General features: G+C 44.6%; 1 protein-coding gene and 1 long non-coding RNA gene across 15 annotated transcripts in view; one reads left to right on the top strand and one right to left on the bottom strand.

Moving 5' to 3' along the window:
• The window catches only part of CACNA1A (calcium voltage-gated channel subunit alpha1 A), a 406,947-nt gene that overhangs the window by 380,006 nt on the left and 9,212 nt on the right, over positions 1 to 17,729 (top strand). For 12 of the 14 annotated variants that reach the window (XM_077327283.1, XM_077327280.1, XM_077327282.1 and 9 more), the window contains 3 exons: positions 1,742 to 1,777; positions 10,497 to 10,689; positions 12,708 to 12,955. In XM_077327283.1, coding sequence (XP_077183398.1) covers positions 1,742 to 1,777; positions 10,497 to 10,689; positions 12,708 to 12,955 — 477 coding nt within the window. The remainder of the gene's footprint in view (positions 1 to 1,741; positions 1,778 to 10,496; positions 10,690 to 12,707; positions 12,956 to 17,729) is intronic. The other 2 variants (XM_077327292.1, XM_077327288.1) reach the window with 1 other exon arrangement.
• LOC143832624 (uncharacterized) overlaps positions 1 to 17,729 on the bottom strand; it is a 41,347-nt gene that overhangs the window by 16,522 nt on the left and 7,096 nt on the right. The window lies entirely within an intron of this gene.

The raw sequence follows: 17,729 nt of genomic DNA, 5'->3' as shown, positions 1-17,729 counted from the left end.
AGGAATACCTCTTAATCTTCTTGCCCCATTCTGTGATCACCACGGATGTCCCATCCCTAAAACGCTTTCTCTTTCCACCCCACATTCTGTCTCACTCACTCACTCACTCACTCACACACACACACACACACACACACACACGTATAGTTCCTCTCTGTATCCAAGGCAAAAAACTGGATTCAGTACAAGAATCAGGGCACCGAATGATCTAGTTCTACACTGGAGTTGCCAGCCTCCAGGTGGGGCCTGGAGATCTGGAATTGCAACTGTGAATCTCTGCATGTTTGCAGAGATCAGTTCCCATAGAGAAACTGGTTGCTCTGGAGGATGGGCTCTACGACATTATACCCTGCTGAGGTTCTTCCCATCCCCCAATCATAACCTCCTCAGGTTCTACCAACCAAAATCTCCAGGTATTTCCCAACCAGGAGTTGGCAACCGTATTCTACACTCTCATCTATGTTCATAAGTTTCTTCAAGCTGTAGAAAACACCAATGCCTACCAACTTACCTTGTAAGCAGAAAAAACACATGGTCAATTCATGTTCTCCTTACTTGGCTCCTTCGGGCAAGTGGGCCATCTATGTATATTGACAAGATTACACAGCTGTTATTAGAGTTAGCCTGCAGAGATGCTGCTTCCATCCAAATAAATGGAATATGCACAGGGTTTCCCAACTCCATATATATCTTAAAAAGCTGTAGACCTACTCAGCTTCCGTCTTGATCAAACCCTGCCCAGGCCTTGCCTGCACTTCTGCATTGCTCAGCAGGGCCCAAGGTTCTTGCAGACAATCATGTGCCTGGAGCTTCATGGTAAGAATCCAATGCCCAGGTTTGCACTACCCAATTAGGGCAAGGATCATAGTACTCTATGCCTCCTTCTGTGCTTCCTTCCCAAGCTGAAAAGCCCCTAGAGGCCTATATTTGCCCCACTGGGGAAGGCTAGGTGTGCCCCATCACCATGTGTGCAGGCCACATAATAGCCCCCCGCCCGGCATCCTATCAGGTTGGGAAAATGGCATAGAGGAAGTTGTAAGCTTCCTCTCCCTGCACACTACAGTCCCCATCTGAATCAAGCCCATGTACACTTGGGAACTGAATTCCAAGTGCAAATTAGCAAACAGGTGTCTGAGCATGAAGACCCAGAGGGAGAGGGGAGACCCAGGGGAAGATGTTACAGGAGTTAGGCCCTGAGGCAGGCTCCTTTGCTTTGGCTGTTGGGCTGGGCTAACAAAATCAGGACTGAAGAGACGCGAGAATCCAGCAAATCAAGAGTAGATTTCCATGTTGGGATAACTGTCCAAGTCTGGGCCACACACAATGTTGCAGCTTTTAACAGTGGCTGAGGGTTCCAGGGGCTGGGGCTTGTTGCCGCATGTGTCGGGTGTGGCTGGGGGACATTGTGGGGCCTTGCTCTTGTCTCCGCTGCTCTGCTCGGCTCATCTCTCCTGAGAGCTGTCTGTCTCTTTGTGGTGTCTAGCTTTGTCTATCTTGGTTGTCAGGAGCAACCATTTATCTGAGAAGATGAGCCTCCAGCAATGGGTTGGACTGGTCTTATGCATTAATGACCAATATTAACCTGATTGTTCTCTCCCGACACTCCTCCCCTCAACCTTTTCCACATTTTGATTCTTCCACCCCTCCCCCTGGCCCTGTATCTCCCTTTGCCTTTATATTTATTTCCTTCTCTCTCTCTCTTTCCCGTTTCTGTGTGCACCGTCTTATATGGCTGCGACAGAGGAGGAAGGCGCGACCGCGAGGGAATAATCTCAGTGTATGTACTGCAGCCCGGGCTTCTGGCTCTATGCGCTCGCCGCCACCTTCAGTTTGCTCCCCTTGGTCTCCCCAGATTAGCAAGCTGCCAGTTCTGTATTTTATATTTTTGTCTGTCCTTTCTGTCTCTCTCTCTCTCTCTGTGTCTCTCAGACCATTACCACACCTTCCTGATTGCTTTTGCTGCATTAAATGACAGGCAGGCAATGGCTTTCTTTTCAATCCATTCAGTCCTCAAACTGACTTCATTATGCTTTCTCCTCCATCCTGTCTCTTACTTTGCATTCCTTCTCTTGCCTACTTCCCTTTCAGCTTCTAAGCCACACAATTCACTTTTCCATTCCTGTCTCTATTTTCTGCTGTGTTGGTTTCAGTTCTCTGCTAGTGCCATTCTAACCAGAGTTACGTTCTTCTACGTCTGTTGAAGTTCATGGCTCTTTAGAGGTACACTGAACATGCTAGAGTTGCCAGCCTTCAGATGGGACCTGGAGTTCTCCCAGAATTACAATTGATCTTCAGACAACAGGGATCAGTTCTTCTGGAGACAATGGCAAGGGTGGACTCTGTGACTTCACACCCCTGCAAAGCTCTCCCTGTCCCCAAAGTCTGCCCTTCCCAAGCTCCACCCCCAAATCTCCAGGAATTCTGTCATTCACAATCAGCAGCACTAATAAGTCTTCTTGCCAACAGGTAAACTCGATTTCCTGACATCCTGTCCATGGAAGTTTATGAGTTGGACAGGAGAATCTTAAGATCAGATGAAGTTTTTTGATTGGTTGCATTTGTTATGCCAACATCACATTATCCCCAGCCCAGCATTCATTCTAATCCTGAACTCTTGGAGCCATTCCACACTCGTTCAAAATTGCACAATGGTTGCAAATTGAAATTGCTACTGATTTGCTGTTATGCAACGTCGTTGACAATCTGCAACACTCCTGAAACCGATCCGCAAAAAGCGCTTCGTTGTAGCGCTTTCAGGGAAATCCCAAAAAGTGGATTCACCCTCCAGAAAGCGCTACACTCTTGCAACCAATCTGCAACACTAGCGGGAAAGTTCTGTGCGTTACCATTGTTGCGGTTTCTGCAAAGTCCCTCCCCCTGGCTCTCTCCTCTGATCTTCTGGCGAAGCGATCGCCATTTTTTTTTCTCGGAGCAAGTGGAGATTAACGCACCGGCGAGCCTTCGTTTACCCAGCAAGGCTTCCCCGGCTGCAGTCCCTCCCTAGAGCTGTTTAAAGTCACCAAGCACCAAGCAACACACAGCCCTGTTTGCTGGTTTATTTTCCCTTTATTTTTCACTCTATTTTCTGCCGAAAATCGCGCCCGTGCGGGGGGGGGTATTTTTTTTTCACTCAGGGGGAGCGTGGCAACGATGAAACAGCAGCTCAAACACCACCTGCTAGCTAGATGGGTCTCTCCGTTGCAACGTGTGTGTCTTTTTTTTTTAAACCTTCCTTAAAGGGAAAGGGGCTTTTCAGGAGCATGATAATGGCCGCCCATTGGCTGCTCGTTTGATTGATGGCCAGGGGTGGGACAAAGCTGGGCAATATCGCTTCCTGGCTAGCGATTTTTGCCGAGGCCGGAAACCTGTGGAAAACGATAGAAACGCAACTGGATTCCACTACAAAGGCAGGTATGCATAACGATGAGTTCCACTATTTAAAATGGCGTTTTTTCGTTCCGCAACCAATTTGCTACATAGATCCTGGTGCGGAATGGCCCTTGCTATTTCTTTGGGACAAGGACACAAAAGGAGCCAGCCATTCCCTCCCAAGACAATTCCTTGTGACCTCCTAGTCACCAACCACATCCTCCTATCCATATGATGTCCAATCAAATGTTTCTGTTTTCCATCAGTTTTGTTCTCCTGGACTTCATAAAAGCCTGGATAATGTATCCATGGATCTCCTTTATTTTTTCTTCAAGATGCCCTTTCCATTTGTAGTTTCCAAGCCAGAGCCGATTCATGGCTGCCAGACAGGTTTCTGTTGAATATGTACTGGGAGTTTCAGACTGGGATCTCAATTCCTGGTATACACAGGGCCAGTTAGCCACAAAATGCATGATGGAGAGGCTTAAACTTTTCCCTAACACACTGTTTTTGCAAACTGAAATAGCCCAAGGGAGCCACTGTTTACCTTGTTGGGAACATTACATTTCACCAAGAGGGCAAATAACCATTCCCCAGGGCAATTTCATATCAGCAAAAATGGCATGCTAGGGATGGAAAGCTGAAGGCCTTCTCGTGTATGTGGTCCTTATCCAAATTAGACCCATGTGCACCTGAGAATTAAGTTCCCAGCAAGAAACTTCAGGCTCAATATCTGATATGAAGTCCTTGGGCTTTCCACAACATGTGAAGTGGCTCCCAGCCAAACCTTTCTGAACCATCTGTGCAGCAGTAAACTATTGTGCCAGACTTTGGTTCTTTCTTCATTGAAAAAGCAGTCAAGTGCTGAGTTGAGTAGAGGACTTTATTTTCTTCCTGGAACTTACCATGGTAAATTATTTTTTAAGCATAAGAAACTATTGCAGAAAAATTGTATAATGTGGCACAGAATACTTTTATGTCCATTTTTCTGCATCCCATGTGCAATCTATGCTGTCCTTGTGCATAGTCCATATTTCCCTGTTTATTGAATGGGTAAATAAGACATGGTCTTCAGTGTACTAGATAAGAATATCTCTGTCCTACAAATATTTCTATGCAGAAAGCATCTAAAAAGGTTGATGCTCCCAAATGTCTTCTTTTGTTTGAACATAGCAATTAAATCTGCAAAATGTTCTGTTTTTTTAATGCTAGAATTGTAATTGGTTCACTTGTCAGTTAATTTTTGGAATAGCCTGAGTGGAACTTATATGACAAGGGCTTTCCCCCCAAAATATAATTCTTCTTCAATACAATAATAACTTTTAGACAAGTCCATTAACTGATCCTGAGTTTACCTGTTGAACCTTCCATGTTGGAGAAAATACAGCTACTCTTCTATAACTGGGACTGGATAGAGCCTCTTGAAGAAGAAACTGTGTTCTCTATACATTGCGGTCCCTTTCCCCAAACAATGTGTACCTTTTTGTGTCAGTCTCAGTATATTCAAATAGAACTATGAGGTAAATGGAGCAGCTTCAAAGGGTTCTCGGCAGTTGTGTTATTGTTGTTCACTGAAGAGAACACTCCAGTTAAGTTCTACACTGGAGGGTGGTTTCTGGAAGGCCTGGTTGCATATACGTCTGCACCTATAGATGGGAGCAGATGGAGGACACCTGAAAGAACTTCAGTTACAAGTGAGTAAGTTTTTTCCCCCTTCTCTTGCAGAATGGAAGTAGTCAGGTGGCTACAACCCAGAGAGATTGGGAGCAAAGCTTTTATTCCTGGCTTTGGTACAGTGGATAAGAGCTGCTGAGCCATAAACTAGAAGTTCTGGCTTGTATATCCAGGCCTGGATCATTTGTTCACATCAAAATGACTGTATGCCACTCTTTGTCAATCAATTGCTTTCAAGAGCAAGCAGTTTCTCAGAACAGTTTCATCTGCAGTATAATGGAGCAATGTCAATACATCAAGTGGTCAGATTTTCTGTGGTGCCATGATTCCTGCTCTACACAAACATAGTACCTATTTATAAGGTGGAAGAAGTAGGGTAGGTGCATGTAGAGGATGTGTTCTTGTATTTACCTCAATGGAGCCATGACTCAGCTAAAAAAAGAACCTATGGCATTCAGAATATTGTCTGATGTACATAGTTGAAATGTTTCTGATGCTCTGAGACTAATTAATTACAAGGAATACACTTAAAAAGTGTATATTTTCCTATCATGGACTTAGGTGAATGTTTGGCTTGTGGGTAGCATTTAGTGTCAATATATATTTTGCCCAAATAACTCCTGCTAGGGATTTGATATGGCCACTCATTTTGTGAAATCCATGAGAGCTGTCAGGCACTTCACAGCCATTTCTGCACATGTTTCTCTGCTGTTTCAGAACACACTGCTTTTTGTTTTGTTTTGTATGGCTGCTGGTGTCTCACAATCCTCTAAACAAAAAAGGGCTGATACTACATACAGCAAGTTCTGGCAATGTTATCTTTAGGAAAGACTGTTAGTGTAGCATTCTTGAAGGGAATTCAGCATGTCATAGCCATTTCTGTTCTGTCTAGAATGTGGCAGATGTATGTAGAGACACGTGGCATGTTCAGTGCCTTTATAGGATATTCTGCATGTGGTCACTACTGCCACTCAGTGTTTTAGAGGGTATGTTGTCTGTAGATGCTTAAATTTCTAAGCAGGATTTCTCTAAAGATTAAAGGAACATCCATGGCACAGGTGATGAAAAACTTCTTCAGTGTATTATTTGTATGTTAACATCATTAAAAACATTGGCTGCAAGGGCATCTCAAAATTTCCTTTAATTTAGACCTTTCCTATCCCAGAAGTCTGATGTTTATCTTGAACAAAAGACTGAATGATATCTGTCACCACCCACCCAAGGTAGGTCAGGTTGCGAGGGCTTTTGTCCTGAGATCTTAACTAAACACCCAAGCTCAAGCGTACTTAGTGCCAGCTTGGAGTAGTGGCTACGAGTGGTGGCCTCTAATTTGGAGAGCCAGGTTTGATTCTCCACTCCTCCTTTATAAGCAGCTAGTTGGGTAACCCTAGCCCAGCCCTGTTAGAACAGTTCTCACAGAACAGTTCTGTCAGCGCTCTCTGTCTCACCTTCCTCTTAGGATATCTGTTGTGGGGAGAGGAAGTGAGAGAGATTGTAAGCTTCTTTGAGACTCATTTGGATAGTGAAAAGTGGGATATAAAAAACAATTATTCTTTCAATCACATTCATCCAGTATCACAGTTATTTTTTAAAAAAATATAAAATAAGCAGTAAAATTTCTTCTTTCCACAGTGTTATATCTGACTATGTACATACCATTGGGTCTAGGTTGGATTTATAAAATCACAAATCTACTCTAACATGAATAACAAAAGACAATATACGGTTATAGGCTGGTATTTTAATTCATTTGAACTTGACATTGACGTGTACTTTTTTATTATATCTAAACATACATTTTGTGATTTATAAATCCAGACAGAATTCAGTGGTATTCATATTTGTGATAATAGCAGGTTTATTGTATATTTGATCTTATACTGTAATACTGAAAGCATGTAGTCTGTAAGACTATTTTCAGAAAGTAATCATGTCGATTTGCAGCATGTGCAGGCAGGGACTCATGAGCATTGTAGTCCATGGACATCTGGGGAGCCACAATCTGGCCACCCCTGTATGTAGTCAAATAGCACCTTAGAAAACAGCATGACTTCTGGGGTATGTTTTCAAGAGTCAAGTAAAGAAAGCGTTGACTCTCAAAAGTTTATACACCCAAAATCTTCAGTCACTAAGTCGCTTCTGGACTTGAATCTGTCCATTAGACTGAGTAGTTTGAAATACTTAGTACTAGGGAGAATTTATTTGTTAATACTTCTTACTTGTACCTTTAAACTGAGCTGTCTTAGTATGAGTAAACATGAGCTGCCAAGGACAGACACTTTACGTTCTGAGAACATATTTATATATCATAGTATCAGCCCAAACTAGTAGTTTTTGGTTTTGTTTTTTTATCACATGCAAAAATAGCAAAGTGAGGATTCATTTTGCAAGGTACAGAATTTTTTTTCATGGCCATCGTTCTAGGAAATTTTTGTCCAGTGTATATTGCTTTTATATACAGCACAGCCTCATCTTAAGAGTCACTGGCCTGAGTCAATCTGGGCTGATTTTGTGACTTGTGAGAATATTTTTCAATGATCTTGTTCCTAAAGTAGGCTACTATTGATAATGAGTAGCCTTCAGAAAGCCAGGCCAGGGAGAAGAACTGACATGAATCTCAAATTAAGCCCCAAGATCTAGGCTTCATGGGTTTTCTGTCAGTAGAGGGTTAGAGAAAATAGGAACTGACAAGTTTATTCCTGGCTTCTTCTGCTTGTTGAAGTTGTTGCTTACTATATCTAAGGTTTTGCTTCAAGATCTGTATCAGAGAAACAACAAATGGCATGCTACAAGCCTTCTGACAAGCTAGTAAGCCGGTGATGGATTTCACTTGCTCCAAGGGCTGCTGTGCTACCTGGGAGCCTTCAACATTTCAGAACAAGTTCTTTGTTTACACACTGTTGTCCTTCTATCCTGTGTGCAGCTGGTTCCAGATCCTTTGTTTTTTCAAGCATTGGTACACGCATCCCCTCACAGACTCACACCGCTGGCAGCAGTGGCTTGGAAACAGCCAGGGGAAGGGAAAGGACATCATTCCCCTCTAATGATGCTCATGGCCAGGAGCAAGCTCATACTCCTGCTAACCCATTCAGTCACTATAGTAGCTTGGCCAGAGAACTGGTCTGAAACAAAGATATATATATATATATATATTCACACTAAGCACAGATCATTACTTAGCTAGTTTTCTTCTTATCTCCCAAGCCTGTTTCCCCCCCTGGGGAAATGCTTCCCCCGCCCCAGTTTTACCCCTATAAAAAAACGTATGGGTTCACATACGTTTTCCTAGCAGAGGTAAGAGCACATTGGTGGTGGTGACTGTCATGAGAGCTAATGCCCAAGGAGAGGTGTGGTAGGGATTTCACCTTTGTACCACCAGGCATTTGCTTCCCACTTCCTTGCCTTCTAAAATCACCCTCCCCACTTAAATACCAAACGGAGCAGTTTATTTTGGAGTATGACAACAATAAAAATGCATCCTCGAAAACCCGGGAACTCTACATTCTGTCCTAAGCCTCAGCATTTTATTTGAAGACAGAAGATTCCACTCAGAGAGGCCCAGATTTTTAAGATGAATTTATCTCCATGAAGAACGTATATGATCAAGGAGTAAGGAGAGAGATGCCTCTCTGGCAGTGAATACAGATCCCTGAGTAATGGAGAAATTGACGGTTCATTGTGCAGAAGGAAAGGGGAGGACGAACATGAATTTGAACAGGATTGAGAAACTCAAGAAGGCAAAATTATACTTTCAGTAACACCAGGGACAGGTACTTCATCAACAGTGAGGGCCTTTCCTCATGCCATAAATTTAGCATCATATTCACACACACCCCTCATAGACACTGTATTCCAGGCGCTCGGCATGACGTTGCCAACCTCCTGCATCCAGCCAGCTAACTACTCGCGATATCCACCAATTTAAAGGGCAAGTTGGTGAATCCGAAAAAGTGGATTCACCAACTTAAAAAGTGCTTTCCCCCAGCGGACAACCAGCAGACTACACACAAAAGAAATGTATGGAGGCGAAGAAGCACTATCTCCGCCTCTAATGTCCCGCCCTTGTAACCTCTTCACTCTCCCATCTTCCAGGGGACAGGATTTTTTTTTAAGTCGAACTGCCTGGAACAATGAATAGGCATACAAGCATGCAGACAAAGCCAAAATATTTTTTTCCAAAAAGTTAAATCACAAAGCATGCCTCTCTAAAGCCCCCCCCCCCAAATCAGGAACAAGATTAATTTTTAAAAGACTCAAGACTCGTGATTCCATAAGGAGTGGCATTCAAAAAGCACTATGCATCTATGATTCGATGCATAGGTGTTTGAACGGAGAACTATTAATTTTAAAAAATTGTGGTCATCATAGGACCTTTAAAAAAGGAGAAAGAGGATTGGCTGCCTGGCTTGATTGACAGGCGGAAGAGAGTCGCGTATAAACCGCGTTGCTCTCTTCCGTCATTTCCAGCAGCGCTTGTGGATGCGTGAGAAGTGCGAAAAGGCAGCAGACTACAGCAAGACAGCAAGAAGCTGAGGAATGGCCAGGAGGTACGATAATATTTAGCGCTACGCCATTCAGCTGGCATAACGCTATTTTTAATGATGTGCGGAAATGGCCTGAGATGTTTCACAGATGTTACAGTTCCTTGGTGAACATGTTTCTCGTGCATTTGAGCAGTGCAGAGCTGCATGACAGAAAAGGGGGAGGGAATCCATCAGTGAGATTACTGGCTCAGTACATTCCTCCATTAATATGCTGGATATTTCTGGTATAGCAGCAACTTTCTCTGTCAAGGCAGTCAGGCGGCATTCAACCCCAAAAGTAGTTGTATCTAAAGGCAAGTGCTGTGAGAAGCTTATTTTCAGTTCAAGGTAGCCTTGTAAAATTTACCGGTTTATCTTCCATGTTGGTCTCATTTTCGGACAAGGGAAATGTGTCAATTATGTTGTAAATTAGCTAAATTCATACATTTGTTCTTGGACCGATTAGGGGAAAGGAAGGACGACTTGGTATATGTAGGCAGGCAGAAACAGATGTTCATGATCTGTAGACAGTACTTCCCAACCTCCTAGACAGCTCATTCCACACATGTAGGATAATGTACTTTTATTGTGCTTTTCCAGATGTATTTTCCTGTGTAGAACAGGAAAATCTACTTCTAAAATGCACTGAAAATGCATTAACTATTGTGTGCAGAATGGACCCTGATTATTTTGGTGAATGGATTTATTTAGAAAGTCGTAAATGGATGTGTGTAATTTTCTAGCCATATGTATGGATTTCAGATTAAATACTTTGATGAATGGATGGAAGGATGTTCTTTGAACTGTATTTTGTTGAAGCCTAGATAGCCATCCCTATAACCACACCCTTTGTCTTCCCAAATCTATGGGGGTTTGCCTTCTAATAAGGTGCATCTTATCTTATTGTTCTGGGTTTCTGTTCCTTTCCAGACAATCACAGATGCAAGCCCCATGAAACGTTCTGCCTCCATGTTGGGCCACTCACGCTCCAAAGGCATGCGCCTGGATGACTATTCTTTGGAGAGGGTAATCCCAGAGGAGAACCAGCGGCATCACCGGCGGCGGGAACGAGGCCACCGGACATCAGAGCGCTCACTCAGCCGTTATACAGATGTAGACACAGGTCAGGCTGCAAGACACATGGGAGAGAACCCCTAGATCATGGGAGAAAACACCTAGCATGGGTGCATGGTAACTGTAGTCCATGGACATTTGGAGTGCCACAGTTTGGCTATCCCTGCTCTAAAGTAAAGCTGCCGTCCTTTCATCAACTACTTTACAGTAGTTGCAACCTTTGCTGTGGGTGTCACTCAGGTAGTAAGTGATATAGGGACTGCAGTCATAGATGTATAGCACCCAGTCATCATTAAAAGGACCTGAACCTTTCACAATAACTAGGAGGCAGTGTACACATTCTGGTCAATTGTATATGTAAGATTCACTTTCTCACATAGTTTATTAAAGCTAAATAAAGTTTGCAAAGAGGAAATTTAGCTAATAAAATCTAGGACATTGACCACTCCACCCCAGTAGTCACTAGCTCCCTTAAAGCTTCAGGACTAGCAGAGTTATTAATGGTAAGGAAAACAGAAGCTTTTCCATCTAGGAAATGCTGATAGAAATACAGATAATCTCATGATATCTGCCATGTTGAATTACAAGATTGAGGTGCTCTTGCTGAGAGGCAGTGTGGTGGAGTGGTTAAGAGTGGCAGCCTCCACTCGGGAGAATGGGGTTTCATTCCCCACTCTTCCTCCACATGCAGCTGGCTGGTTGACCTTGGGCCAGTCACAGCTCTCTTAAAGCTCTCCCAGCATCACCTACTTCACAGGGTGTCTGTTGTGGAAAGAGGAAAGGAAGGCAATTGAGCCCATTTGAGACTATCATGCATAATGAAAAGTGGAGTACAAAATCCATCTCTTATCAGAGGTATCTCATGTAACTAACTAATTAATTAATTATATTTGCATACTGCCCTCCCCTGTGGCTCAGGACAGTTTATGTAGTATAAAACTAGTAAAAAAGCCCACTGCAGTCAAAATGCAGTGGGCGCTAGGATGGCACGCCATGAGAGCGGCGGGGCTCTGCGGGCTGGCTTTTCAAGGCCGGGTTTGTGCTGCGGGGCCGGGGGCTCGCGGCCTACCTGGACTGCGGTAGCCTGGCAGGCCGTGGTGGAGGGCGGCGGCACCGCTGCTGTGGGCTCCTGAATCGTGTCGCTGGCGGTGGCGGTCCCGAGGCGTCCTCCGGTGGGCGGCGCTGGCTGGGCGGGCCGAGGGGGAGATGTCCCGAGGTGGTGGCGCATCCGGCGGCGACTCAGGAGGGAGCCCCCAGCAGCCTGGACTCAGGAGGGACGCCCCGACTCGGGTAGGGAGCCCCCGGCAGCTGTGGTCCATGTGACTGCCGGGGGCTTCCTCGGGCGGCGGCCTGACGCAGCGAGAGACGCAAAGCGCCTCTCGCCGCGTCAGGCCGCCGGCAAAGGAGCAACTGTGAGCCGTGCTGTGCGCGGCTCGCAGTTGCTTGGGACTTGGAATCGGAGGGACCAAACGGCAGGCGGTCCCTCCGATTGTCTGTCCAATCCGGACCCTTCCTCATCCCGGACACATCCCGCCCCAGAACCCCGCGGTGTTGAGATTAGTTGAATGATACAATATATGCCTCAGGAACCTTCATTCCTATTTTCATTACAAACCATTTCTCCTTCAACCTATAGCCCACAGACTACATGTTGCCCAGAAGCATCTTCGGATCATCTAGTCAGCTGGGTCAATTTTGTGTGGAGGACTCACTAGAAACAAATCTTGATCCTTTGTGAAGGAATTTCTGAGTGGTTGCTTAAGCCAGTTAGGAGACTGGGTGGCAAGGAGAGCAGTTATCTGCTTTGCAGTGCCAACCTTAGTAGAGTAACATCCTTCTAAACCCCCTGAGGTCAATGGGCTTAGAAAGGTGTAACTCTGCTTATGATGGCAAAGGTTAACATCACAAGCCAAGTAAAACATCGCCTGCTATATTTCTTTGAGGATTATCTTGTTCCAGCTTACAGTCCAGTGACAGAAGGAAATTATTAGCAGGCAGTGTTGATGTGCATGAAACATTTGATACTTAAGCATTCAGCTAAACCGCTATCTTCTTTTTCACCGGTAGGGCTGGGCACAGACCTCAGTATGACCACGCAGTCAGGTGACCTACCTTCCAAAGAAAGAGACCAGGAACGAGGGAGGCCAAAAGACCGGAAGCATCATCATCATCACCACCACCACCACCACCATCATACATCTTCTGACAAGGAGCGGTACTCACAAGAGAGGCACGAATACAGCCGACCTCGCTCTAGAGATCGACGTTGGTCCCGCTCACCCAGTGAGGGCCGAGACCACATGCCTCACAGGCAGGTGGGTGTGGCTTTCCATTCCATGCTGCACCCCTAGGTCTACAGGTACTTCAAGAGCTGAGAAGATCTCTACTCCCAGGGAATCAAGCACCCAGTCATCAGTTTCTAGATCTCTGTTATGGGAGTAGCGACCTTCTTTGGCCTAAGTAAGGCTTATAGGTGCTATAAATGTAGTAGAGGTGTGTATATGTGTGTGTGTGTGTGTGTGTACAGGGTGTGCTTAAGGAGCAATACAGTGTAGTTAGAATATGGGGTGAGCATGCTTTGACTGATGTAGGTGTGTTTTCTGTCAATTTTCCACAGAGACTCCAATATCTCTTTCCATTGTAGGCACAACAAATTTTAAGTGCAATGGTACCATTAAGACCAACAAATATTTATTGAAGGTGTGAGCTTTTGGGTACATGCAGATTTTCTCAGACAATGGAACAGTACAGATATAAAGAGAAAGTAAATTAGAAGCAAATCAGTAAACAGCATTTTAAGTCCAAATATGCAATATAATAATTCTTTGCTAGAGAAGCCAGTCAGTCCTATGGGCTCAATTGTCGTTACCAAAACGTTGGTAAAAATGTAAAGTTAGTGATTAATGGCAGACATTCTCAGTTGTGAAAAGAAGTAATTAAAAGTGACTTGTTAGCCCCATCCATCTCCACCCAAGCATGGAGGAATCCCCACAAGTGACAAGCCATGCTGAGTATGTTATCCTGTCCTGAGAAAAGAGAGTTATTCTAAATAACATTACATACTTACATCACATAACAGTCTCAGTGCCCCAAATAAAAAAGAAGAGGGGATTATAAGGAATGTGGATATAAGAGTTGAATGAGGCTAGCATACATAGTGAGATAAGAAACTACAGCAAGTTTAATCCCAATGATTATATATATGCAGTCAGGATTTTTTCCTCCTAAGTGCATAATTTTACATTTACTTCATTAAATAATTTGCATTCTGTTGCCCATTCACCCTTTTTAGAGAGCTCTTCTTTCTGCATTCTGAATAGTTTGGTAGGGTTGTGCCCTTCAGTGTCCAAAGCGGCCGTTCCAGGCCGAAGCAGCCAGTGCCGCAGCACAGGGGGAGGCAGGGAGGGGAGGTCTCGGTGGCAGCACACAACCCAGGCATGCAGGCACATAGCTCTGTGCCTGTGTCTGTGTGCAGACTGGCACGCAACCCAGCGCTACCCTACCCCTCCGCACTGCACGCTGGCTGCTTCAGCCTGGAACGGCAGCGCTGAAGCACACAACACTAGTTTGGAGTTACTGCAAATTTGACTACCTTACTGCTCAACCTTGTCACTTTCTAGCTATCTATTTATTTGAGTGGCATTAGTAGCTGCTTAATAGCTGTAGATCAAATTACCAACATACGCTGGATCATGGAGAAAGCTAGGGAGTTCCAGAAGAACATCTGCCTCTGCTTCATTGACTATGCTAAAGCCTTTGATTGTGTGGAGCACAGCAAATTATGGCAAGTTCTTAAAGAGATGGGAATACCAGAGCATCTTATTTGTCTCTTGAGAAACTTATATGCAGGTCAAGAAGCAACAGTGAGAATTGAACATGGAATCACTGATTGGTTCAAAATTGAGAAAGGAGTTCGGCAAGGCTGTATACTGTCGCATTGCCTATTTAACTTCTATGCGGAGCACATCATGAGAAAGGCGGGATTAGAGGAGTCACAAATTGGGATCAAGATTGCAGGGAGAAATATCAACAACCTCAGATATGCAGATGATACCACTCTAATGGCAGAAAGTGAAGAGGAACTAAAGAGCCTGTTGATGCGGGTGAAGGAGGAGAGTGCAAAAGTTGGCTTGAAACTCAACATCAAGAAAACAAAGATCATGGCAATCGGCCCTCTCAATTCCTGGCAAATAGATGGGGAAGAAATGGAGATAGTGACAGATTTTATTTTCCTGGGCTCCAGGATCACTGCAGATGGGGACTGCAGCAAAGAAATTAAAAGACGCTTGCTCCTGGGGAGAAAAGCTATGGCAAATGTAGACAGCATCCTAAAAAGCAGAGACATCACCCTGGCAACAAAAGTGAGTTTAGTCAAGGCTATGGTATTCCAAGTTGCAATGTATGGCTGTGAAAGTTGGACCATAAGGAAGGCCGAGCGCCAAAGAATTGAGGCTTTTGAACTCTGGTGCTGGAGAAGACTGCAGGGTGAGCAAACCTAGAGGAGATCAGCCCTGCCTGCTCCTTAGAAGGCCAGTTTCTGAAGATGAAACTCAAATACTTTGGCCACCTCATGAGAAGGAAGGACTCCCTGGAGAAGAGCCTAATGCTGGGAGCGATTGAGGACAAAAGAAGAGGGGGACGACAGAGAATGAGGTAGCTGGATGGAGTCACTGAAGCAGTAGGTGCAAACTTAAATGGACTCCGGGGAATGGTAGAGGACAGGAAGGCCCGGAGGATCATTGTCCATGAGGTCACGATGGGTCAGACACAACTTCACACCTAACAACAACAACAAAGTAGCTGCTTCTATGTACATAATATTCAAAACAGCTAACAATAAAATAGCATGAGTAAAATGATAAAACAGGATTATTTTAAATTAATCTGGCTAAAATGCAGTAAAACAACAAGTAAAAAAAACTGCAAGAAATTATTGCTATAAAACAGCATTTTAAAAGCAGATAAAATTGCAGGAGTATAAAAGTTTTTCCATGGCTGATTCTGCACAATGGCGGCCACACTGGGCGACCACCAGTGCGGTTTTATGATCCACAGTTTATTGTGTCCCGATGGGGGACACATTTTTAGCACTGGATCTGCTCTAGTGCTGAAATGTCCCTACCCCCCAGCAAACAAAGCAGCTGCAGAATGATTCCACTGGGGGAGGGGCATTGCAGGTTTTTTTTAGTTTGCAGGAAGGTGCAAACTAAAAATGAATGCCCCAGTCTGCCCCACAGTGCAGCAAATCACAGAGAAGCCAACCAGGGCATTCTTGCCCCCTCTGGGGCATTGGAGGGTAGGCAGGAGCCACTGTAGGGCAGGCAGGCCCTGTCAACACGGGCCTGCCACGGAACAGCAGGCCAGGGGAACTTGGAAAAATTCATGTTCCCTTAGACCAGGGCAACTGAGGGCTCGATCTGTGGCAGGCCCATCAGGGGGCCTGTCAGGCGGCTGCATCATACAAAAATGGGGATTAGCCCCACTTCCATATGACCGCCCTCGGCCTTTTCCGTCCAAGCGAAATCGGCCCATGGATATTTTTTCCATAACAACACACAAATACTTGCTGAAAGGCTCAACAAATAATTTTGTTTCATAAGATGCCTAAAAGATAGCAAACTGGACACTAGGAGAATTCTCTGGGGAATACATTTCACAGCTGAAGCATCACTACAGAAAATCTCTGTGTCTGGAAATCATGTCATAAAGGAAAGGTACACTGAGCAGAGCTGGAAAGGCTTATCTTAGTTGGCAGGCAGATTGGTACAGGAGGTGGCAGTCCTTCAGGTACTGTGGTATCAATTTTTTTAGGGATTTTTCTGCCTAAAGCAGTCAGCAGGAGTTTACAGCAGTTTGTTTACAGGACTTACATGTTTGTTTACAGTTTTCTATAAACCTGCTCAGTGTGGCTCACAAACCCAATAAAAAAATTAGAAACAGCCATAAAGCTATTAATATTAAAACAAACTTTTAAAAAATGTGCATTCTAAGTTGTTGCATCAGGAGTTTGCTCCCATAGTTCTCTTTTGGGTTGCTTTACTGTTAATATAGGCCTCTTGTGGTGCAGGGTGGTAAGGCAGCCGACATGCTGTCTGAAGCTCTGACCATGAGGCTGGGAGATTGATCCCAGCAGCCGGCTCAAAGTTGACTCAGCCTTCCATCCTTCCGAGGTCGGTAAAATGAGTACCCAGCTCGCTGGGGGGCAAAACGGTAATGACTGGGGAAGGCACTGGCAAACCACCCCGTATTGAGTCTGCCATGAAAACGCGAGAGGGCATCACCCCAAGGGTCAGACATGGCTCGGTGCTTGCACAGGGGATACCTTTACCTTTACCTTTACACTGAGATCTGGACATAGCTTGTCCTCTCCCACTCCCCTCAGTGGGTGAAAATTTCTACATTTTTTGCATCTTTTTTTTTTTACCTGCCCTGATTCTTCTGTTCAACCAACATTTATTAAGCTGCTCAAGCATACCAAGAATAAATGGAAGCAACTGTGGCTTGAGATGCAAATGATGCCTTTACTGTGAAGCAATGTAAGGACTTGCCCCCATTATAGATAGAACTGTTCATCTGTGCACTATAGGGGTGGCTTTTAGCTAATCATTAAAGAAAGGGAGGCATATCTCAAGCCTCCTGCTAATGCTGCAGAGGTGTACTGTGCATCAGCTAACAGTCCAAGGAGGCAAAAGAGAGAGTTATAAAAAATTCATATAACCGATGGCAGTTCAGCTACAATTATTAAGCTTCACCATCAAAGCTAGGAAGCCTGACCTGTTGGTTTTCTGAAGTAAACCCTGGGGAAAGTATCTTTTGTGAGAGACTTTCTTTTTCATAGCTGTGTCAAGAAAGTGGAGTTAAAATCAGTGTCCCTGCCTTGCATTTGGCGCTTTTCCTGGGTCATAACCCAGGAAATAAACTAGTGTTAATAAGTTCAAAATTAAGTAGCCATGGTTAATTTTGAGGAGGGGGGAGGGCAAAATAGCACATGCTATGAGTTTTTAGAGCCTGGGCTGTGGCCTCCAGGGACAGGCAAAGTGCAGTGAATTCAAAGCAGCAATGTCAGTTATAAAAGCGATCTCTTGAGCA

This window comes from Paroedura picta, chromosome 3 (assembly GCF_049243985.1).
Source record: "Paroedura picta isolate Pp20150507F chromosome 3, Ppicta_v3.0, whole genome shotgun sequence".
NCBI classification, from domain to species: Eukaryota; Metazoa; Chordata; class Lepidosauria; order Squamata; family Gekkonidae; genus Paroedura; species Paroedura picta.
Note: the sequence above shows the minus strand (reverse complement) of the source record. Positions and strands in the feature narration are given on the sequence as shown.